Source organism: Botrytis sinoallii (assembly GCF_014898435.1).
Source record: "Botrytis sinoallii strain Bc 23 chromosome Unknown BSIN_013, whole genome shotgun sequence".
Classification (NCBI taxonomy): Eukaryota; Fungi; Ascomycota; class Leotiomycetes; order Helotiales; family Sclerotiniaceae; genus Botrytis; species Botrytis sinoallii.
This window is the reverse complement of record NW_024066040.1, coordinates 327,189-350,027: the sequence shown is the minus strand read 5'-3', so window position 1 is coordinate 350,027 and position 22,839 is coordinate 327,189. Positions and strand designations below refer to the sequence as shown.

At 42.8% G+C, this 22,839-nt stretch overlaps 8 protein-coding genes across 8 annotated transcripts; 3 read left to right on the top strand and 5 right to left on the bottom strand.

Moving 5' to 3' along the window:
• Positions 1 to 1,555: 1,555 nt before the first annotated feature.
• Positions 1,556 to 1,909, bottom strand: EAF02_007575 (uncharacterized protein; the record flags this gene model as incomplete). Its single annotated transcript, XM_038903623.1, has 1 exon — positions 1,556 to 1,909. One exon carries the CDS (start codon positions 1,907 to 1,909, stop codon positions 1,556 to 1,558), a length of 354 nt encoding a protein of 117 aa, XP_038756437.1.
• Positions 1,910 to 7,612: 5,703 nt separating this feature from the next.
• Positions 7,613 to 8,411, bottom strand: EAF02_007574 (uncharacterized protein; the record flags this gene model as incomplete). Its single annotated transcript, XM_038903622.1, has 2 exons — positions 7,613 to 8,230; positions 8,298 to 8,411. The coding sequence occupies 2 exons, from the start codon at positions 8,409 to 8,411 to the stop codon at positions 7,613 to 7,615; spliced, it is 732 nt and encodes a 243-aa protein (XP_038756436.1).
• Positions 8,412 to 10,456: 2,045 nt separating this feature from the next.
• EAF02_007573 (uncharacterized protein) lies at positions 10,457 to 10,993 on the top strand (the record flags this gene model as incomplete). Its single annotated transcript, XM_038903621.1, has 1 exon — positions 10,457 to 10,993. The coding sequence occupies one exon, from the start codon at positions 10,457 to 10,459 to the stop codon at positions 10,991 to 10,993; it is 537 nt and encodes a 178-aa protein (XP_038756435.1).
• A 782-nt stretch (positions 10,994 to 11,775) lies between these two features.
• Positions 11,776 to 13,854, bottom strand: EAF02_007572 (uncharacterized protein; the record flags this gene model as incomplete). The annotated part of the gene is made up of 2 exons (XM_038903620.1): positions 11,776 to 13,379; positions 13,431 to 13,854. The coding sequence occupies 2 exons, from the start codon at positions 13,852 to 13,854 to the stop codon at positions 11,776 to 11,778; spliced, it is 2,028 nt and encodes a 675-aa protein (XP_038756434.1).
• Positions 13,855 to 14,283: 429 nt separating this feature from the next.
• Positions 14,284 to 15,549, bottom strand: EAF02_007571 (uncharacterized protein; the record flags this gene model as incomplete). The annotated part of the gene is made up of 8 exons (XM_038903619.1): positions 14,284 to 14,423; positions 14,494 to 14,579; positions 14,676 to 14,992; positions 15,052 to 15,130; positions 15,191 to 15,230; positions 15,336 to 15,401; positions 15,458 to 15,485; positions 15,547 to 15,549. The coding sequence occupies 8 exons, from the start codon at positions 15,547 to 15,549 to the stop codon at positions 14,284 to 14,286; spliced, it is 759 nt and encodes a 252-aa protein (XP_038756433.1).
• A 522-nt stretch (positions 15,550 to 16,071) lies between these two features.
• EAF02_007570 (uncharacterized protein) lies at positions 16,072 to 17,606 on the top strand (the record flags this gene model as incomplete). Its single annotated transcript, XM_038903618.1, has 2 exons — positions 16,072 to 17,404; positions 17,455 to 17,606. 2 exons carry the CDS (start codon positions 16,072 to 16,074, stop codon positions 17,604 to 17,606), a joined length of 1,485 nt encoding a protein of 494 aa, XP_038756432.1.
• A 38-nt stretch (positions 17,607 to 17,644) lies between these two features.
• EAF02_007569 (uncharacterized protein) lies at positions 17,645 to 20,386 on the bottom strand (the record flags this gene model as incomplete). The annotated part of the gene is made up of 2 exons (XM_038903617.1): positions 18,668 to 20,386; positions 17,645 to 18,612 (listed from the first exon to the last, which is right to left on the bottom strand). The coding sequence occupies exons 1-2, from the start codon at positions 19,941 to 19,943 to the stop codon at positions 17,645 to 17,647; spliced, it is 2,244 nt and encodes a 747-aa protein (XP_038756431.1). The 5' UTR covers positions 19,944 to 20,386.
• A 216-nt stretch (positions 20,387 to 20,602) lies between these two features.
• Positions 20,603 to 22,246, top strand: EAF02_007568 (uncharacterized protein; the record flags this gene model as incomplete). The annotated part of the gene is made up of 1 exon (XM_038903616.1): positions 20,603 to 22,246. The coding sequence occupies one exon, from the start codon at positions 20,603 to 20,605 to the stop codon at positions 22,244 to 22,246; it is 1,644 nt and encodes a 547-aa protein (XP_038756430.1).
• Positions 22,247 to 22,839: the final 593 nt, after the last annotated feature.

The following is a 22,839-nucleotide window of genomic DNA, read 5'->3' as shown; positions in this document are numbered from 1 at the left end:
CAGCATAGAAAATGAATGGCATTTTCGCGGTGTACACAAGCGCAACCTTGAAATTGCATATATGATAAATCTAGTACCACTGCTTACACATGCATTTTGCAGGATTTGGAGAAAACTATGAGTGATACAGTTTCGCTGTCAAGGATGTTGTGCAATAGAACTTTGATACCGTAGAGTCAATTCAATATGTCAAACAATGTCGTGAAACATTTCTTATCTCTGTGAAATTCAACGCAACGGTGAGTAGTAAGTACTGATCTTCAACGCTAGAGAAGTCTGTGTTCAGAATTGATTGCGATCTGAGAAGCTTTTGATATCTATTTTTTGATCTGGTGAGGCTGAGTTGAAGATCTCGGGGCGCATGAGAATAGTACTTTCACTAAGATCTTCATTATAGCTTTACAAAGAGAACAAAAAATATAGGAGGCGGATACATTTTCTATTTGCAGATTAGACCCTGAACGGTCTGACAAAGAAATGTCTCCTAAAGCTTTGTTTTGTCACATTGATGTTTGAATTGCGGTGTATTGCACCGGAGATAGTAGGCTGTGACCTCGCCTCTAGTTAGGGGCACTGGGTACAACCACCATTCGCAAAACAGTTTTGGCGAGTCGATTTTGTTCCACAGATTTAGTATATTGAGTCAACATAACCATATTGATGTTGACACCGAGCCAACCCTCCCAAAAGAGTCTTGGGCTATGGAACTGGGCTCTAAGGGTTCGGGCGTCATTGAAACGAGTCCAGCATAGATAAATCGACTAGATTTCTTAACTTTCACCCGTCTGCGTCAAAGTAGATTGCACCGTTAACTAGGTAATAAATTACCAACAATCGTAAACCAATCCTCGACACCAAAGAAACAGCCGTGGCATAAAACTTCCCAAACAGAGCAGCCCAGACAATCGCAAGGAAACAATCGGATTACCAAGAAAACATGGACCCTGAAAATGCTGATTTTCAAAGGAGAGTGGCGGTCCCGACCGAATGTTTGGTATTCGGTGAGCCACGAAAAGGTGCAAGCTACGGGCGTGCAGAAACTCTATTTGAATTCGCTAATGAATTCATTCAATGCACCTCTTATGGTTGTAACACTAACGATGACACTAAGCTCGCAATGTGATGGATATGAATGTCTTATTGATTTTCTATTGTGGACTTAATCTAAGGCTTGAAATAAAGTTTGCGGGCTGAGAGATCGACGGTGCACTGTTCAACCAACTTTGAAGCTTCCCGCTCGGACTTCAAACTACTATCAATTTTCAAACCACTTATCGCGCGTACGCCGTAAAGCGGCCAGTACGTTCGACTGGGAACTTAGAGATGAACTTCCGGCAACTGTGATTGTTGGAAATCACTTGGCAAATGGGTTGAGGGCGGGAGCCACGCAATTTGAGGTACTCAACATTGTCTAGTCCTCAGATTCCAGGGCTCAAAAGTGGGATAAGGTTGTAGCGTGGAAAATTTTGCGAGACACAACAAGCTTTGGGTGAAAATTCTGTTAGGGCTGGAATGTTGAATGATGCATGCCCTCAACTCCTAACCCTATTCTTTCCTAGACAATAGAATGAGAGTTTGACATGTGCTCCTTACATGAATATGAAGCGTGTGGAAGAGGGAATTGGGGATCGGGGATTGGGGACAGGGGATAGGTCCGATTTCCACCCGCAATGGGCACGGGCTGTACAACCTTCACGGTTGGACTCGGATTGAGTCGGTTTGGAGATAAAACGGTCTTATGTATGACAGAAGTATTGGGGAAAGGACCGACTCCGGTGGGTATAGAGGATTTCAACAGTTGGGCGTACGCGCCGTAGAGATTAGGTTGGGGATTGAGTGTTTTAGGGAAAGGACCGATATAGTTCTTTCCCCAGGTAGATGTATGTTTCCGTGTGTCATATTTTGGCATTTGTGAGATAGGCATGCGGAGCGGATATTCTTGCAGGACCGAGAAGCGGAATAGTGGATGAGTCGGGGAAAGGGCCGATTTGGGTGGATATGTCAAGACGGACATACGGCATTGTACAGTGGGAGCGGAGCCGGCGGGGTGTCGTGAATGTTGGGCTCACAAACTTGCAGAAGATGGAGGATCATGGGGAAAGGACCGAATATCATAAGAGAAGGATGTTAAGATAAGAGTGGATCTGAGTGAAGAGTCAAAATAATTTTTAGTTTGGAGAGAAGTGCCGAGTGGCTTTGAGACGAACTGTTCTCCTATATGAATAAGAAGTTGAAGGCTTCTTCGTGCAATCATTGTTTTCAGTTGCTAGTGCAACAAATATCAGAGAACAACTGGCAGTATATGATGATGAATTATCAATAATTCCTTAGTAGGATGATCGGGCGACTTCAAATTGCCTCTCAACAACATCCTTTGCAATAGCAACTGATGGAACATCCCGGAAAGTCATTCGGTACACCTTTGAAGATTTCAACTGTATCTATATCTGGATGTGGAAGCTCTCGGGATAAGGTAATAGGAAATGAGAAATAGTTCTACCGTAATCTCCTTTGACTATTATATATTCGCTTTTGGTGATTTATAGAAATTTGATTTTACATCATCTATCTGCTCTTCGAATAAAATGAGTTTCTAAGATAATGCCTCTGTTTACCGAGAATCGCTTGTCTAAACGATTATTCTACCCCGTTTGAGCCTCCCCCCTATGTCCTAAATCGTTCAAAAATATGAGAACATTCAATAGATCGACTCTGAATTACTTACTCCCCACTCTGAGAGTATCTTAATTCCATTCTACATAACATCTGACTGCTGTCGATCTCACGCCTATATCCGTATGAGTTGTCGATACACTATCTCGACTCTGGGTTTCCATTTAGAAAGCGGAATCGTTAAGTTGAATAAATTCAATCTGATAATTTAATGTCGAAGCTAGAGCTCTCTAGTTTATAGTCTTGACTACTGCTTTTTCAATACGTGGATTGATCCGACATGTTAATTACTTCGAGACGATAGATCTTTATGCTCTAGAGGAGTAACAAGTGCTTCAATAGATCGACTGTTATAATTTAAATTAATAGATGTAATAATCGATTCGAAACTCCAATAACTATATACCATTGTACACATTATTATAAAGCGTGTCTTAGGGTCCCAATTACTTCTCCCCCTTTTTTTTCACTGAATCACTAAGGTCAGACGAGACACTTATCCCCAGACTACCCTCCCTAGTATCAAAAGCTCTCAAGATGAAAAATTTATCTTATCAGTTAGATGTATAGCCATTAAAAAGCGAAAAGAATGTTCAGTTCCGTTATATAGAACTTTCTGTAAGAAGACTTCCTATAATACATTCCTCGCGTGCTTAAGACGTGTTTCAGTTTTTGTCAGTAACGTTCGCAGTATCTTATTCTTTTGTTTTATTCTAAAGTTACTATCAAATTGTCAACTGCTTTCATTTTCTCGAACCGATTTAATTCAAATCAGACCAGTACTTTGCTCTTAGTTGGAGTGAACACTAGGAAAGAAAGAAACGCACACAACTTGTTGATCGTGGTTTGTTTATTTAAAGCATTGTTTTATTCCATTGAATAGTATGATATTGACAATTGTAGTCGCCAATTAGAAGAAATAACTTGAGAGGAGGTGGGGAATATAATGTAGTTACTAGTATGATTCTCTCCGTGAAGATCTGCATCGAAAATCCTTGGGTTATTGGCATTTTGGAATGCAATGTTCAAGAATTCAAACTCGAAATTTAGGAAAGTTATTCACAGGTCATTATTCAAAGATCTATTGATACAATATCTTTTGTTAGGAGAATCGCATTATGCTGTGTCTGCTTGAGTATTATAATATTGATTCATTCTTGATAGTACCGTGAAACTCATTTGTGAACGTGGTGGTACTAGTCGAGCGGGGAAATTAGACTGTGTACTTAGATCGATAAGCATAAAAACGAGTTTTGATTTTATGTAGCGCATTTATCACAAAAGCAAGATGTTTCTTTCATTATCATTATCATTATCATTATAACCATTATCATCATCATCATCATAATCAATATTCAGTTTGATACCCCAGAAGACCGAGAGGGGTGCTAGCAAAGACAATATCATCTCCTAATACTTCTTACTCAAAACCCGCTGCGTTCTCAGAGACCTTACGGGGTCTTGGAAAAGCTTTCTGGAGCCCGAGTGCTCCGGCCTTTTCAAATTCTCTTAATTTTTAGAAGCGATAATATTATGATGTGTACCAATACTACCCTACTATCTCAGATCAATCTCCGCGCGGGTTAATTATATTCATCAAGCGAAATCCGCGCGGAACCAACATGCTTCTACCTTCTCCGTGGCTCCACTGAAGGAATTGCGTCATGATCAAACTCCGGACTTTGGGGGGAGCTGAGTATCGGGGTTTCGGAACCGAACTGATTGGTTGATGTATTACATTAGGCAGTATGAGCATATCACAATTTGATCAATTTGTGGTCTGTGGCCCTTACAATCTCATCCTCTTTTGAGTGGATGCAGGAGGAAGTGGTGTATGATGTCACTCAGTCTTGATCAAAGGAGATGTGGACATGAATGGAAGCGAGCCCGAATCGCAGTTTCAGTGATGATGTCAGGATCTTCCTTGTTTGGGTATTATTGGTGGATAGGAATGGATGAATGGAAGGGAAATATGTACCGGGGTTGAATCACGACTTTGTGGGAATGAAAATTGAGGGGTTTGAGAGATTTGACTGCATAGGGTTTCTATTCAGGGTCTTGGCTCGGATGCAAGGAGGGTCTATGGGGAAAAGTATATCCAATCGACATATTTATTGCTATGGACTTAGCAAAGAAAACATCCCGCTCGCCAAGTACATCTTAACGGGCAATGAATATAGTAGGATAGTTTCCTATGAACGAAGAGGGCATCGATCTTCAGTGACTTGTTGGTGTCCTAAAGAGGGATGAATTCTTGTTGAGTTCTATGCCGGGAAAGGAATCATCTCCCTTGCCCCTTTCGCCGCCATTACATCCAAACAAGCTTTACTTCAAACTACTGGTCTGTACGGAGTAGCAAAAATTCTCTTTCTTGGTTCAATATGTCTTGCTGCCCGGACACGAAATTTTTATTTACGCTAATTATCCTACAGGTTTATCTGCTGTTCAAAAACGTCTACAGGCATAAGGGAATTGGCACACAACAAGCTTATAGGTGCGATGCAGTACTACTCCAACCTGAGAATAATACTTATGGTTCGAGTCAGTATTCAATCTTGGATATTACCAGTGTTGGGTCACGATACCAAGTACACAACGTAAATTGTTAACTTATAACGAAACACGGTACAGTGATAGCAGTGTATTGAGCGTGGAGTTCTGGTATACCAATAGATGTGTATTGTCAACCCGCCAATTGTGACTCATCTAGATTAGTTACAGATTCAAATCTTGCAGCTCCTCATCACTCGACCACATTCCCCGTATGTCTTACTTCCCCAGAACTCCAGACTCCAGATTCTGCATCGATATGCACCCAGCATTTCCAGAAAGTTCTTCATGCCCAAACCACTGTTCTCGATGAAATCCCCAACGCACATATTACCAAACTACGGTACTACCACTTTGTCAATAATTCATGAGCAATATACAGTACCACGTATCTCTATCTCCACCTATCTGCACTGCACCCCTCGCTCACGTGCAGACGCGTGATCGTGCTCGGTGAGCCACGTAACCAGGCGTGAACTATGTGCAGCCACGTAGGACCCCACATGTTCATCTATTCATTTCTAACCAAACTCGTGTTTATTGTGAGATATGAATCTCTTGATTCGTCTCTCCGCATTCAATATTTGAATGCGAGAGAATGAAAAAATTTATGCTATTCTGGGCTTTTACAAGTTTGAGAAGGGAGTTGGGTTACGATTTTGAAATACTATGCGAGCCCCACTATGTACGTACCCTAGTCGTACATATGCGACTAGACGGATTCTGCAATATTATGTTGTATTGGGAAGCAATAGCCATTTTTATGCTACCTGCAATGAATAAAAAGTGTGTTTTGGGAAGCCTAGAAGGTGATAGTACCCACATGATATGGTGAGATGAGATGGTCTAGATGATACGATTTGACGAATTCTACATGAAAAATATGCACGTTGTACTTTTGCATTACAGCAGGAAGCTAGACTGTGTAGGTATTGATATAAGTCCATAAAGATTTGAAACATACTTGCTATCAAGTAAGGTCAAGATATGCGGTCTACAATACCCCCCCTTCCTTCCTCTTAAATAAAATCGGCTAGCATGAATTCGCTGCGTCTAGCTATTGCACCCTGCATACATAAAATATTGGGAGATACAGAGGCCCTTAGTTCTCCACATACTCGTGCGGGTAGAAAGTAATGAGTATGCAACTCCGAAGCCAGATGCACATATCACACAATAGTAAACTACAAGAGGACTAACCTGGTATTCTTAGTGGCGAAGTCGCATACTATCTGGCAGCTTGACTGCCAGTCGTAAACCGTCGATCATCCGGGAAAGAAGTAGACTCACCTGCATGCATTGAAGTAGGCAGGTGACTCTGGCATACAACACTTGCATATATGTAGATCTCAAGAAAGACCCTGACCCTGACGTGTTTATAAGCCTCAATGAACCTTCCTATGTAGGAATCTGACCTAAGCATTTTTGCCTCAAGTCTACTCAACTAAATCAATAACACTTGGTCGGTTCGGTTCCAATAATGAGACATTAGCTATGCGAGATGTACATCTGCCTTTAATTTCAAGGGCCCGTTAGTATGTGTTATGGCTGAAGACTGCCGTTGTCGATCCGTATGTTGTTTAACCTGAACCTTTTGCACTTGTATCACTGCATTCATATCACGGGGACATGCAAGACCAGCCAATGACTCGCTGGATGAATTACTTACTCAGATAACTCTTAGAGAAATCAGGTGACCTTTCCGAGAAATAAACATTCACAACAGTATCTATGTCAGCGAGCGCCGGACTAGATGATTGGATTACCGGACATCAAATAGATGGTGATAATAGCTGGAAGATGAGATGATAAGTCTCACAGAGACCTCAGCATGTAAAAAATTCTAGAATTCGGATCACATAAGAGACAATATAGCTCAGCGTAGCATTAGCATTGATAGACTGAATCGATTATGAATTTACTACTATTACTACTATTACTACTACTACATAAATGCATACGGTAATGAGAGAATCATTCAACCGTCATCAATATTACATGAAAAGGAGAAAACAAAAAAAAACATACACGGTAATGAGAAATCATTCAACCGTCACCAACTTTACATGGAAAAACATAGATAGTATATACGGTAATAAAAGAATCATTCAACCGTCACTGGTGCTATATGAAAAGGAGAAATTAAAAATTATACACGGTAATGAGAAATCATTCAACCGCCACCAATATTACACGGAAAACAGATAAACATAGTATATACGGCAATGAGAAATCATTCAACCGTCGATGATGGTACAAAAAAAACATACTGCAATGAGAAAACCATCCAAATGTACCCATGATACAAAAGCCAGAAGCAAGCCGTCTTTTTCTACCTTCAGCAAGATCTGCTGCAAGAGAATGGCTTGCTCCAACAGAATTTTGCATCTTACATTGAAGAATAAGCCGAGTCAATAGCATCATGATCTAGAAAACCGTCTTCTGAAATCCAATCGACTTTGTAGCCAGCCTCTAGATCAGACTCCTCTTCATCACTGAGCCGAATGTTTTGGCTTGGGGTAATGATCGCTCCACTCCCATGTTGGACAGCGGAAGAGCTCACTTGCTGCCCAGCCTCATTATTGTCGTCATTGGCAGCGCGGGGGGGATAAAGCGCACAGAACCCTCCACAATATGGAAAACCACAGTCATCCTCAACAACATCCTCCGATTCGAGTCTTCTAAGACGGAAATATGGGAATGGAGTGAAGGACTGAATGTTGGGGTTAAGGATAGTGGCAGAGGTTTCTGCACCAGAGTTCTTACTGGTCGCTCCGGCGCGATCCCAAACACTTTTAATGAAAGAGCGGTGGGCTGAGAACCCTCGGGTAGGAGTAGGAGGGGCGGTGGGGCGATTCCAAACATTTTGGAAAAAAAGGCGGCGGCGCAAGTGCCCTCGAGCAAGAGATTGAGGGGTATTAGCGGAACCTCCTTTAGAAGGATTAATGTTTGCTTTAAATTGAAACATTGAGCTGGTCATCGAAGGCTGTTGAGGAGAAGAAGATCCCTGTGTAAAGATCATCAATATTGATATCCAAGCAGTTGAAAAGTAAATACAAGATTGATATACTTACGCCAGTCATGCTGATGTAATCCCTAAATGCATTGTTGATGATGGCCTCCAAAGGCATTTCGCGACTTTGGTCCGTCGATTGGTTGTTTGGCGACATATCATTCGAGTTCGTCATGATGGATGTTTGTTTTGAATCCAGGGACTTCAGAAATAATGCCAATCAAGATAATTGGCTTTTGATTACTGGTACTTGAAATATTGTGATGTGGAAATGATGTTTTGATACAGCATCGAAAAAGGTATGAAAACTTTTGGAGATGGCCGTGACTTTATAGACTTTTCTTTAGTACAAATGAAAATCCGGGAAAGTTTGGGCTAAAATTTGGTCGAGAAAATGACGTTACATACATCACCTAGCTTCATCTAGATGGGTCTAAAAGTGTAAAAATTGGTTAATACAAAGGTTTGAAGAATAACTTGCACGCCCTAGACAATCGTAGTCCTCTTCGTACAACATCCAGGGCATTTTGAGCGGCAATCTGGCGAATTGGAAAGTGGTTGCACCTTTAGATCACCAATACCTGAAAGTGAGCTAGTTTTAAGGGAAGTATGCCAATATCTCTCTTGCTCAATTGAGCAGCCGTTGTGCGGATCAATTTCCTAGGGTAAGAATCTGGGCATTGGCTTCTACAGAACTCTATACTACGAGAAAGTCAAGCCTTCCTACCATAAGATCTGCTGCCATTGATGTAACGGTCTGGCTAAGGAAGAAGTAATGATGTGCAGGGGCTACACTTTCCTACAAACCATTTGTGACTTCTAGAGTAGGCTTATAATTGACATTTTGTTTGATTAGGTGATTTTGGCATAGAGCAATCCTGTAACGCGAGCATCCAAAGAGGTAGCTTGTCGAGAATTTGGAATAAATTGAAGCTAGTTATAAACTAGGTTGACCAGCTACAAAATTTGATATGAGATTTCGATAGAGTTTGACCTACACCCCCTCTACGATTCCAGGTCTTTCTTGACGTAAGATCAGGTGATTTGAGTGATTGTCATTTCTACCAAAAATCATGATTCCATGACCTGAATATCAAAACCATTCACATTACTTCGAGATTCATAGCTCTAAAGCTTTGAACACGTTCAAATAAAGGAACAGATGATAAAAAAGAGCACTTTATGATTTACCTGGAATTTGATGAAATTTACTCTTGATACAATTCATCGATCATTGATGAAAGCCATACATGATCTTCCTTTGAAAGCTTCAGATTGAAAATTTCAAGGGGCTAAATCATGAGGTTTCTATTGGCTCTCAAATTTTTCAGATTCGAACCTTCAATTTTATTTGATGGATAGATATGTTTCAGGGATTTTCTATTCCAACATCAGGCAAGATCTAATCCCCTGCCTCTAGGGGGCCCCATTCTTCCACGATAAATGTGGAGGGACATAAAGCATACGAAAGAATAGAAATGTGCGGATAAACTTTGGCTACCCACAGAGAGGGAATGAAAGGTCTAGACTTCCCCTGTGTCTATCCCCTTGTCGAGCAAGAGGATTCCAGAATCATTGTTTGTGAATCGTACATTTAAAGGTCTTCATGAAGCTCATCTAGAAAACTGGTGTAGTGAATATCTGCACTTAAAACTGTAAGGCGAAAGACTTAGGGGGAATTGGTGCCACTAGACAGATGCTAGGTGAACCGGACTTGAACTAGACGCAAATTCCCATGATGACATGATGAATACGTTGAAATAAGCACCAAGACCATGCCAACCATCAAATGTTAAAGCACTAGCTTAATCTTCCTGAAAATTTTCGGAGTTCAAATTGACCAAAGAATCATGATAGATTGTGAGCGTGAGAACGCGTTCCAGTCGTGTGGATATCGTATGTAGTTCAATTAAACGAATATTTTGACGTGCTTACATTTCAAGAATTCCTATTGGTACATGATGAGTATGGGTCATAATGACTAATCAAGATCCATGACGCTGATCAATCATGAACCTCGGAAAAATATAATCGTAAATATCTGAACATAGCAATAGTATCATACAACGATAACAACAATTCTACTGTATACTGCAATAATTTACAATTGATAGTTCACAATCTTCCGTAATATTCTCGTTTCAAAAATTCCTACAATCGACGCGTTCAAAGCCAGTGCGGATCTCTGATTGAATCCAAACAACCATAACCCCTCACACCATGGAAAACCCCGTCCTTTCCGGCCTACGTTGTCTGCGAACAAGAACCCTTCTTCAACACACCTCGATTTCAAGATGCTCAAACCTCTATATCTCTACCACCCGCGCTGCACAGAACACACGTTCCTACTCTACTCCCACAGCCAATTTACCCCGCACTCTCGCACGAAGCAGAGGTCCTTGCCCCTCATCATCTTTCGCCCGCCTCAGGTTCTACAGCAGTGAATCCTCTCCATCCACAATCAAAGGTACCGTAGGTGAAGGTGCAGACGGAGCTGCGGCAGATAAACTCGAGGTTCCATCTCATCTAGATGAAGCTGAAAAGAAGATTTGGGGCTTATTATACAACGAACTTGCGCCCACGAAACTGCAGGTGCAGGATATAAGTGGTGGATGTGGAAGTATGTATGGGATTGAGATTGTTAGCGAAAAGTTTAGGGGGTTGAATATGTTGAAGCAACAGAGGTTGGTTAATAAAGTACTGGGAGAAGAGATCAAGGGATGGCATGGTGTACAGTTGAGGACTAGTGTGCCTTGATTGGAGAAGGGGAATTGATAGAAGGCATCTGTATGGTTATAGATATATACATAATGCGGCATTTGGCAGGCTTGTTGCATGAAAGAAGTACGTGCAGGTCGGATCGAGGTGGCCTGGGCATCTGAACATTGGGAGATGGCAGGTCCAGCGTGTACATTATGGATTGAAAACGAGGATATCGGAATGCATGAATCAAGGAAGTAATGACTGGGTGGAATTACTTCTAATAGAATGATGTTTAATGATAAAGTTCAAGATACTCTCCTCTCATTGTCTGCTAGAAAATTGAGGGCATCAGCATTTGTTCCCAGGCGACCGAACGATAGTTGATAATTCTCCTTTGGGACACTCCAAGTATTGGAACTCTTATTTGAAGCCTCAAATCCTCAGTACCTATTCATCTAAGCTTCCCTTTTCCTTTCATTTATGCTGATTTGGTTGCAAGTCTGCAAGTAATTGCACTGCTGAAAAAGCTTACGCCTGCTCAGTCCATCCCAATTCTCCAGCTAAATTTACACCACCATTCCACTGACCTTTGGGCTATTCTTGATATTCATCCGATGCTCAATCGGCCTGCTCGCTTAGAATATATTTATTACAAAAGGACGTGGCTTGAGTGAATACTACAGTGACGGAGCTGGACTGGAACGACTATGATCTCTGTAAGTTGATTACAAAGTGAAGCTGTCTAGATCAAATATTGTTGCGAATCATGGTATCTCAACTCTCCAGGACTACAAGCTGTAAAGAAACACCAATCCATTACATATTGAGTCTAAAGTCTACGAAATTTTCACACGAAACTTCTGCGCATACTTCCCAAATGCAGATGTGAACTGGACATATCCCACTCGAGTGCACTTCCAGTGTTTCGCAGTCGCTCCTTCCACTCTCAATGCCAAGCCAAGCCCAGAAGTCCCGTTCTTCTCCCACAAATCCATATTCCCCGTCTGCAAAAGCGCACAGCATAGTAACAAATCATCCTTTGCTTCAAGCGCAATATCGAAAACAATTAATCCAAGCGCATCACCGGTAAGCGGATCCACACAATTTCGTCTCCCGTATGTATGAGAGCCCTGCCTGGTATTAAATAAAAACGGTTCGACAGGTGCTGTGCAAGCCATGACAACATAGGCTGATATCTCAACACTCCCACTTCTTACCGCACCAGTTTTGGAATTAAAAGCAGGCTGTGCCTCCGCATGAATGAGCTCTGGATCTCGGAGCGTGGTACCGAGTTGTGGTTTTCTCCAATGTCGTGCATTTGCCTCATAGAAAAGTACAGGTGCATCAATACCAGCCCAAGACCACGAAGGCGCAACATATTCCTTATATCTATGGCCTGGCCGTCGCTGTATTTGGTTTTCATCGCGACACCAAAGTAGACTTGCCCAAGGATCAGTTTTGAGAAGTCCGGCAAGATATGCATCGGCTGCTTTATCGCATGCGATACCGTAGAATGCGAGGAGTCTGTCTTTTGGGTATGTTAGGCTTTTGTTGGAGTATTGCTCTATCAAGCGGTACCAAAGTGTGTACCATCTGTAAGGAGAATGCTGAATGAGTTGTTCGAGACCCTGTGATCGGGTGTTGGGGTTGCTTTTGTCGCCTAGACATTGCCATATTATAGATTTCTGCGTCAACTTTACCAGTCTGCTGGAAAGCAAATCTTCCTGATAGCACCAGCCTCGACTGTCAGTCGGTGGAAGTAGTGGTACATTCCGAGGCTGTCCGTTTGGCAATATGTAGACGGTTGATTTCGAGTGACCATCTTGTAAATCGAGACTAGCAGCACTGTTTCGTAATGGGTTTCGGCGATCCGTCATACCACCATATACTGAACTAGATGCAGCTACGAGAGTCATAATAGCACTTCCATAGATGGACGCCATATTAGAAGCCTCAAATTGCCAATCCTCTGTCGAGTCCTGAAGAATACACATACTATCGATCCAAATGTAAAGCTCTCCCAGCTTGCGAGTCAACACAATCGCATCATGAAGCGTCTGTGGAAGAATGCTAAGTGGAATCTCTGTCGCAAATAGCGGCATAGTTGTAGTGGTCAGTTGCCATGGTGCATCTTTGGGAGTCATTCCCCAGCAATAGCTGAGAATCAAATATCCGCCTTTATAAAGACATTCCTGCCCATCGACGAGTTTTGGCAAATCGCCGGCATCCTGGGAACCTACATAAATAAGGCGAGTTGGCGCCATTACCATTCCATTGCGTCCGGACACAATGTTGACTACATTGTGTCGCTGTGACGCAGCGGAAGAGATTGGAAACATCACCCGATCGCATGTCAATTTGTGGTTTTCTAAACAGCGACTCATGGATTGCTTGATATATCTAACCGCCCCTTCGCTCTCTTCATACAAGCTGATAAGATCTTATGATGTTAATCAGTATGCCGAATCTCAATCTCTGTGTGAAATCTTACCCTTGAAATTTCGTGCATCTTCAGGCACATCTCCAGCATCTAAGACATGCTTAACATCAGCTATGGGTAGATATTTGAAGCCAGAAAGTTTATCTTCAGCATGCCTCCGTAAGAACTCGTCTGGCCAAGTACTATGATCGGGTAGAGAGGTAAGATCCACTGTCAAGGCTACAGCTTCGGTATCACCACTATCAATAGTTCCGCGTTCCAGAAATATTGGTTGATCTTCCAATCGATGTTTGAAAGGCTCTCGGACAGCTTCGTATAGCAAAGTACATGTATGGCAGCCTCTCGAAGCAGAAGTAGCAAATTCAGAGAAGCTCGGCCAAAACAGGTGAGGGTCGTTGATTGTTCCATTCTGGAATATTGTATAAGGAATCGCTTGACAAGTTGTGCATATTGGCCAAGGCGTTTTCAAAGCCATGTTCAAGTATAGACACAGTTGTAAAGATCTAGCTAGCTGTATCAACTTCTTGGATCAGTTATAGATATCAAGATTAGGTAGACATCTCAATGTTGAGCTGAGTTGCAACAATAACACGGCTGAGCCGAGGTTACACCGGGTGTCATCTGCTGAGTCAACATGGCTTGAACGAAGCGAGACATATCAGCTGAGCTTGGTATGACCACTGCATAGGAAATGACTTTAGGAGCTCGCTTGGATAGGCAGATTTGGTTGTTTTGTTGCATTCTGCAGCAAGTTTATAATTGTTTGATGACGATAGGCGAGAATCTCGCTAGATTCTAACATTAGTCAATTGGGGACCAGAACAAAATACGCTACGAATAATCGTATTGATCTCTTGTTTTCTGATGCTTCCAATGATTCTACTCTAGATCGAAGCCTTATAATCTACCAGCCTATATCTATTTCCCACTGCATCTTAATGGGATTCTTAATGCTCTCAGGAGTCTCATCTGGATACTTCTCGGCAATCAACTTCGTCACCTCATCAAACAGAATCTTATAGCCCTCGCCGCTGAAATGTAGACCTATAACATGAATCAGTCCACTCGAGTATTTCTTCGATAATTTGATTGCGGGTGTTGGTGGGTTACTTACCATCGTATAGCAGTTTCGTGAGCTTTTTGTCCTTGCCATTTTCTTCTAGACCTGGCATCTCCGCTGGGTCATCTCCTTCTTTCCACCTGTCAAGAGATCAATGTCAGTTCACAAATCTTGTTTCCCCTAGTCTTGAAAACCTTCTTGAGTTTCCAAGGAAAACCAGCCGACCCTTGACTTACCCACAAGCCCCCATAAATGCACTCCAAATATCAACAACACCTAGTCCCTCTTCCTCTCCAACTTTCTTCACCGCATCCCTGTATTCTCTCGTCCAACTAACCCGTCTAGGTTCATCCGAATTTGCCCACTCAATATTCATAATTCTAGATGTTGCCTCATCAACAGGTCCCGGCGTCACAAGAATAATCTTCGGAGAGTGAGCTCGAATGAGAGGGTGGGAGATAATGGCTTTGAGATTAATAACAAATTGCGGAAGAGGCACATATTGCTTTGTAGAGGGGCCACGGTTGAGATCATTTGCACCGAAGAAGATGAGCTGATCTAGGTAAGCTTTTTGTTCTGGATGTGACTATCGAAGATGGGAGTGAGACATACAAGAAAACGGACTTTGGCTTGAGAAGGGGAAGGAAAGAATTTTGGGAGTATTTCGAGTGCATGGTTGGTAGTATAGCCACTTTCCAGGTGTGTTAGTAGATGTTTTGGATATTCATAGGTAAGATGCGTGGGAATGTACCTGAAGCCTCTATTTATGACGTCGAGTTTTCTGGCATATGCTGAATGATTTGGAAATATTAGGGAGTGCTTCTTGAATGAATGTTGAAACAGGACTCTTCAATTTATCACCAGATCTGGGCAATACGAAAGACTTCAAATCATACCATTTTGGATTGCAGATGCAAATGAGAATCCGTTTGGTTCATTTGAGCACTGAGTGATACTATCACCTGGTATACCAAATCAGTGTTGAACATCATAGCCGAAGCATCTTCTTGCTACCAACCAAACAGGATAAATTGATCATAAGGTGCCTGTATTGTCTATCAGAATACGCTCATCATGTGATTTTCCTTTTTCTCAGAAAGCACTCACCATCTCTATCTTTCAAGTCTTCTACGAGCGGGTTGTTCAATTCCCTAGTGAGCGGAACTAGAACAGAGTATCTCAAGAGTCGAACAAATCAACAAGATACTTCGGGACCGAAAATTTGAGAGAAATTTCCACCTCCAAAAAGGCACAGCTCACAAATGCATAAACGAGCCGCTCCCTGCTCTGACAACGAACCATGGGACCGTTTTAACCAAAAAATGAAATGATAAATTGTATTTGGGACTATATCAATTTAGCCTGTACTAATCCTTGTGTATGAACTTCCACCAATAAAATGATGTGGGGGCGGGACTACCCCGCCTTCGTTATGGAGGGCGCGGGTCAGACGAGAAGAGGCTGATAATAAAAGGCGATTGGAGGAAGGTGGGGGTGAATGACCAGAGTGACTGTTGGATAATATTCATTGTAACGTGATGCAGGAAGTCCAGATAACATAACTCAAAGCTGTTTAAGCAAGCCATCTTCGAAACCATCTGAATTAAAAATCTCGATACCTTGCTGCTCACAATGCCAGTCCCAGAAAATCTCAAAGATCTCAAAGACGTCCTTCGTCCCGACTTTCACTTCGGTTACGCAACCGCTGCGCCGCAAGTGGAAGGCGCGTGGAATGTCGACGGCAAAGGAATCTCCATTTGGGACAAGTTCGGCCACACACCTGGAAAAGTGAAAGATTCTAGTACCTGCGACGATGCTGTGCTCTCCTACTACAAAACTGCCGAGGATGTCGCCCTCATGAAGTCTTACGGTGTGACTGGATATCGATTTTCGCTTTCGTGGTCGCGAATCATCCCTCTAGGAGGAAAGGATGATCCAGTCAATGAAAAGGGATTGGAATATTACAGTGAGCTTGTGGATGAATTACTGAAAAATGGAATTACACCCTTTGTGACTCTCTTTCACTGGGATATACCTCAAGCATTGGAGGACAGATATGGCGGTATGTTGAATAAGGAAAAGTATACTCCTGATTTTGTAAGGTATGCGAGGGTCTGTTTTGAAGCGTTAGGTGATAGGGTTAAGAATTGGATTACCTATAATGAGCCGGGTGTTTACACATTGGCGGGATATGCAGCTGGTGTACATGCGCCTGGACGGTCATCAAATCGGGAGTTGAGTGAGGAGGGAGACTCGAGCACCGAGCCGTTTACCGTTGGCCATACGGAGTTGGTAAGCCATGCTCATGTGGTGAAGATGTATCGAGAGGAATTCAAGGAAAAGCAAGGTGGAACTATCATGATCACTTTACATGGAAATTACTCGGAGCCATGGGATGAGGAGGATCCCTTGGATGTGGAAGCCGCAGAAAGAGCGAGAGAATTTGAGATTGCGTGGTTTGCAGATCCGGTATATAAGACGGGTGATTATCCGGCTAGTATGCGCGCGCAACTTGGGGATCGATTGCCAAAATTCACGGAAGAGGAATCAAAACTGGTTTTAGGCAGTTCGGATTTCTATGGAATGAATAGTTATACGACCTTCTTTGTGAAACATCGAGACGGTCCGGCTGATATCAATGATCATTCGGGAAACATCGATAAGCTGGATACTAATTCCAAAGGAGTGATAAGAGGACCTGAGAGTGATACTTATTGGTTGAGAACATGTCCGGATGGATTCCGAAAGCTCTTGAATTGGATCTGGGCTCGGTATGGAGTTCCCATCTTCATTACCGAGAACGGAACTACTGCGAAGGGTGAAACAGCACCGACTGACGAAGTTTTGAATGACAAGTTCCGAATTGATTTTTTTGAGGGATATATTGGTGCACTAGCAAGAGCTGTGAAAGAAGATGGAGTAGACATCAGATCTTACTTTGCATGGACCTTTACGGATAACTGGGGTAAGACTTCGCGATCTCCAATAATTACAAGTGACTGACTGGAAATACAGAGTGGGCTGCCGGATTTACTGATAGATTTGGAGTGACCTTCATAGACTTTGAGTCGAAAGAAAAGAAAAGATACCCCAAAAAGTCTGCAACTGTTATCAAGGACCTCTTTACCTATATGATTGAAGGAAAATATGAATGGGGTATGGCATGAGAACTGAGTGTATATATGAACGTATATAGAATTACGCATCAAACTAGCCAGTGGTCTCCAATGCCATTTATAATCACAGTCTTGTCCGGGAGTACGACTTTCGTCATACGACCAAGTCGCGAGTGTACCAGGACCTTCGTTAATACGCCTTTATCCCAAGCAATATCAAGTTCAAATCCAGTTCTTGCCTTAACACCACTCAACTCCCCTGATCTCCACTCTTTAGGGCAGGCTGGCAAGACTTGAATGGTATCCATTTGATGTGACTGTATTAGCATTTCGACAATACCAGCGCATCCACCAAAATTACCATCAATCTGGAAGGGGGGATGTACATCTAGTAAGTTGGGTAATGTACTATCCTTCAACAATCTAAAAATATGCCCCAAAGAGCTATCCGCATCATGTAACCTGGCATGAAGACAGATGAGCCAGGCTCGACTCCATCCTGTGTGACCTCCACCATTCTCAGCTCGACGACGCAGCGTAACCTCAGCAACAGAAGCAAAGTCTGGTGTTTTTAAGGGGTGAATCGAGTCCCCTGGATAAAGAGACCAAAGATGCGATGTGTGGCGGTGGCCCGGCTCATATTCTTTGAAGTCTTGAAGCCACTCTTGTAGTTGTCCGAATTCGCCGATTTTGGAAGGCGGTAGTTTGCTTCGAGCTAATCTCAAAGGTTCAGTCAGTTCATCGTTTATCTGTAGCGAATCTACAGATGATAGGAATGCCTCGAAGAGAGATTTGATGATCTGTATATCGATAGCAGACCCTTCACACAAAACACCCTTTTGACCTTTAAGGTCGATGTAAGAGTTTTCCGGGGACAAAGATGGACTAGTTATTAGATATTCTCCTGTTGAATCCTTGATAAGAAAATCCAAGATGAATTGAACACTTCCACGTAGTACAGGAAACATTCTTTGGAGGAACTTTAGATTATGATCGCCTCCAAACAATTGTCTCTGCCAAACATGAGTACAAAGCCAAGCGCCACTCATGGGCCACACTAAGATCGCTTTAGTCAAGTAGATCATCGAAACTAAGAATTAGAGGCGACTCACGTGTGCCTGGCATCCAACGATCCTGAGGATCTGTATCAGCCCAGATGTCTGTACAGCTATGGGATGTCCAACCACGACACCCGTACATAATTCTAGCGGTTTTCTCTCCACGATGCGCCATCCGTTCAAGCAGATCAAATAATGGTTCTTCACATTCTTCCAAATTACAGACATTAGCTGGCCAGTAATTCATCTGTGTATTGATGTTAATCGTGTATTTAGAGCCCCACGCAGGCTGGAATGATGGATTCCATAGCCCTTGCAAAGTCGCAGGAAGAGCTTTATCTCCTGATCGACTACAAGATATAAGAAGATAGCGACCATAGTTAGCATACAAAGCTACCAAGCCAGGATCTGGAGTGATAAGCAGCCTCTCATTTGTAGGCATGTGAGCAGCATCGGGAAAGAGTCGAAGTTTGAATCGCCCATACAGTGAATTGTAATCCTGAACATGTCTTTTGAAAAGATCAGCATGGCTATAGAGGGCCTTCCTTGTTTGATCCAGGGATTTAGCTTCTATATCCGCATGGCGAAATGTCGTCTGAGCAGAAACAATGATTATAGCCTTTGAGGAGTTCACAATAACACAGTTCCCCACAGTTTCGACGTTACCATCACCAGCTAAGTCCTGAACACTGACAACGCAACAAAAATTGTTGCTTTTTCGTCCACCTGGTGTCCCGTGCATCACTATAGTCCCATCTTGCGCTTCAATAGAGTCGACGAACTCATCAGTAGCAAATTCTCGATCGCTATATCTTGATAGTCGGATGGTGAACTCGACTTTCTCGGACGACTCCAATTCGACGACCAATACATCGTCAGGATAACTAGCGAAGACTGTGCGTTTGTAACTAACTCCAAGATACTCATACTCCGTGGTCACATTCGCTGTTGACAGTTCCAGTCCTCTCCAATAGTTGCTCACTTTTGCTTCGTCGTGTCCAAGATCCAAGGTCAGCGTTCCGAGTGGTTCATAATGACGTTGACTGTGAGGAGTGGCAAAAAATGCCTGCTCAGCCAATTTTTCCGCTCCTGCATGGTCGCCGATCCGGATAAAATGTCGCAGACGGTCTAGGTTTCTGAACGCGTCTTTCGGCGTACGATCTTGGGGACCGCCATACCAGATTGAATTCTCATTCAACTGAAGCGTTTCCCTAGACGTGCCACCATAAACCATTGCACCCAATCGGCCATTGCCTATAGGCAAACTTTCCGACCAGTCCTTCGCAGGTGACGTGTAATGGAGAGTTTCTTCCAGGTTAGAGGGGGCCATCTTGGATGTTCAAAGCGTGTTATTCAGTACTCTAATACTGAGACATGCTCTAGATATCAATTTTCCATGGTGGCCAATGCTGTCCAAAGACGAATGCGGCCAGTCTCGGCGCATTCTCTTCCGCAAAAATTCGCTTTTCATCCAATCGCTTTGAATCTGATGGCAGGGATCAATTTAACCAGGAAGCTTCTTCACGCATAGACAACAGCCTGAACGAATGTCTGTAAATCCATCAATAGAAACTGTTTGTTCAATGATAATTATCAACTGTTGGGGTTGCGGAGAAGAGATAATGCGGGGGAAAGTGAGGTGACACCGGGTGGTAGCAAGGGCCGTTGTCCCGCATGGGACATGTGACATGATTGGCTGGAATCCATATGAATTTTCTTATATAACCAAAGTGAATATCGAAGTCAATTTTTCAAGAGAGAACACAGGAGTCATACGATTATTGTGGAGTGGTGGTATTTGCAAATTTCCTCTTACACTCCCCACTCACCTCCGTTGCCCATCAGGGACACCTAGAAAGATATATCTTCATCTGAAGCAAAGCCTCCAAATAAGAAGAAGAAAACTCTCCGATTGTCTTCGTAAAATTCCCTGAGCACGCAAATCTGGCCTTTACCTCGAAGGAGTTCGCTATCTGAATCAGGAACGCAATGTCACCTGGGTACGATAATAAGCTGGAGCCAGTCGTCTCAGAAGGCCTAGGCGACTTCAAACATGCCGAAGAAAATGTGGAGGAAGTTACTATTGCTCGTCTAACTGAAGAGGACTTATTCTTACTATCTCAAGAATCGCTGCAATTCAAATCATGGACTTCGTTTCGGGTCTTCTTGATGATGTTCGTACAAGGCTGCGGTGCCGCTGGATACGGTATCGATTGGGCCGTCATTTCTGGAATCAATGCCTTCAAACCTTGGCACACCTACTTCGGATTTGGCACGAGCGGTGTGACTTATGGTACTTTGAACGCCTTGATGACTATCGGAACAATCTGTGGCGCTCCATTCATGGCATTTGCTGATATTATCGGACGACGGGGCATCAATTTCGCAGGAAATTTTATTGTTCTAGTTGCATCTCTTCTGCAAGCGTTTTCGGTAAACATGCCAATGTTTATGGCTGGCCGTTTCTTTTTGGGATTTGGATCAGCACTGATGTCCAGTCCCCAGTACGTCGCGGAAGTAGCCCCAACCCATCTCAGAGGTCGACTTGTTGGGATATTTGGAGCTTGCTTTCAAGTCGGAAGCTTATGTATGAACGCCGGATTGATAGGATTGGCTCACATCGAATCAGATTGGTGCTGGAGAATTCCTCTAGTTCTGGAAGGATTGTTTCCATTGATTGTGTGCTTGCTCATCTACCCCTTAACACCAGAATCACCACGTTATCTCATCATGAGAGGACAAATGGAAAAGGCGAAGAGGGTTATCGCCAAGATGCAAACCACAGAAGGCAATAACGTGGATCATCCTTTAGTCACTATTGTTGCAAATCAGATTGAAGAATCCCTGCAGAATGAGAGACAAAGTAACCATGCTTGGTGGGACTACCGTGTGCTATTCCATGGTAGACCAGCACAGTATAGAGTGTTCGTTCTTGTACTGTACTCAATCTTTCAACAGTGGAACGGTGGCGGCATTATTGGGCAGTATCTCGTACCCGCTCTAGACACTGTCGGAATTACAGGAACCACCGAGCAGCTGGGTATGAACTTCGGACTAAATGCGACTTATTTGGTGTTTACTGTTTGTGGCTCCTTTATAGTCGACAGATTTCGGAGAAGGACTTTAATCTTTGCTGGATTAATCAGTTTTATTCTCTTACAAACAGCCGCTACAATAACCTCCTGGCAATACACATTGAACGAGAGCAAAGTGGATGCTGGACTCGTTGTGACCTGGCTTTTCTTGTTCCAAACTTGCTCCTCTTTGCTAATCGCAACGATGCATAATCTTTACCCTGTTGAAGTCTTGTCGCTTGATATGAGAGCGAAAGGTATGGGTTTGTATGCTCTCGTACAAGGTGCAGCTGGAACAGTCCAGAATTACGGCATCTCGGTTGGCATTCAAAAAATTGGATACAAGATTTGGGTCGTGTATGTTGGGTATAATCTCATACAACTGGTCCTCTCATATTTCGTATTCCCAGAGACCTCGGAATTGACTTTGGAGGAAATTGATACTGTGTTTGAGACACCAGGCGTCAGACCAGTGAAGATGTCCCTTGATATCCAGAGGGCGAAGAGAGAAAGGGAAAGGCTCGAGGCTGAAGGATTGTCTAGCGGTGTTCAGTATTAAGAGAAGGCGACATAAGGAAGAATGCCATGATGGTTTATCTGAGGAGGGTCGGTATTAGGTTTTTGAAAAAAAAGATAAACATGAATTCCATTCATTAATTTTCCATGGGAAAGAGTTTTGCCATATTTCTGATTGAGGTTGGTCAATGACACACAGGTTACATAGGAACCTATAGATGTTTAATTATGAGAATTATGTGCTATTGAAAGGATGACATGATGAATTGTGAGGATTCTATCATGATCACGATTCACGACCTTTATTTGTTTCTAAAAATGCAAACGCGTTATGAATGAATGGAAGACTTGGCATTTTGATATTCCGCTGACTAATAAAGATTGATCACGAAACTCGGTCATATAATTAACAGATGTCAGAAATTTCCACACCCAATCAGAATTATTTCAAAAAAGTCAGATATCTTCAGTAAATTGACATTCTTGATACAACCAACTGGATAGCCCGAGAGTTAATATTCCACATATGATCCACCTGATCTTCACTTCTTCACCCCAGACAGCATGAAAGCACTCGCGGCACAGTATGCCCAACATTTGAAATCTTTTACAAACAACGTCGCGCCCCTGGATCTG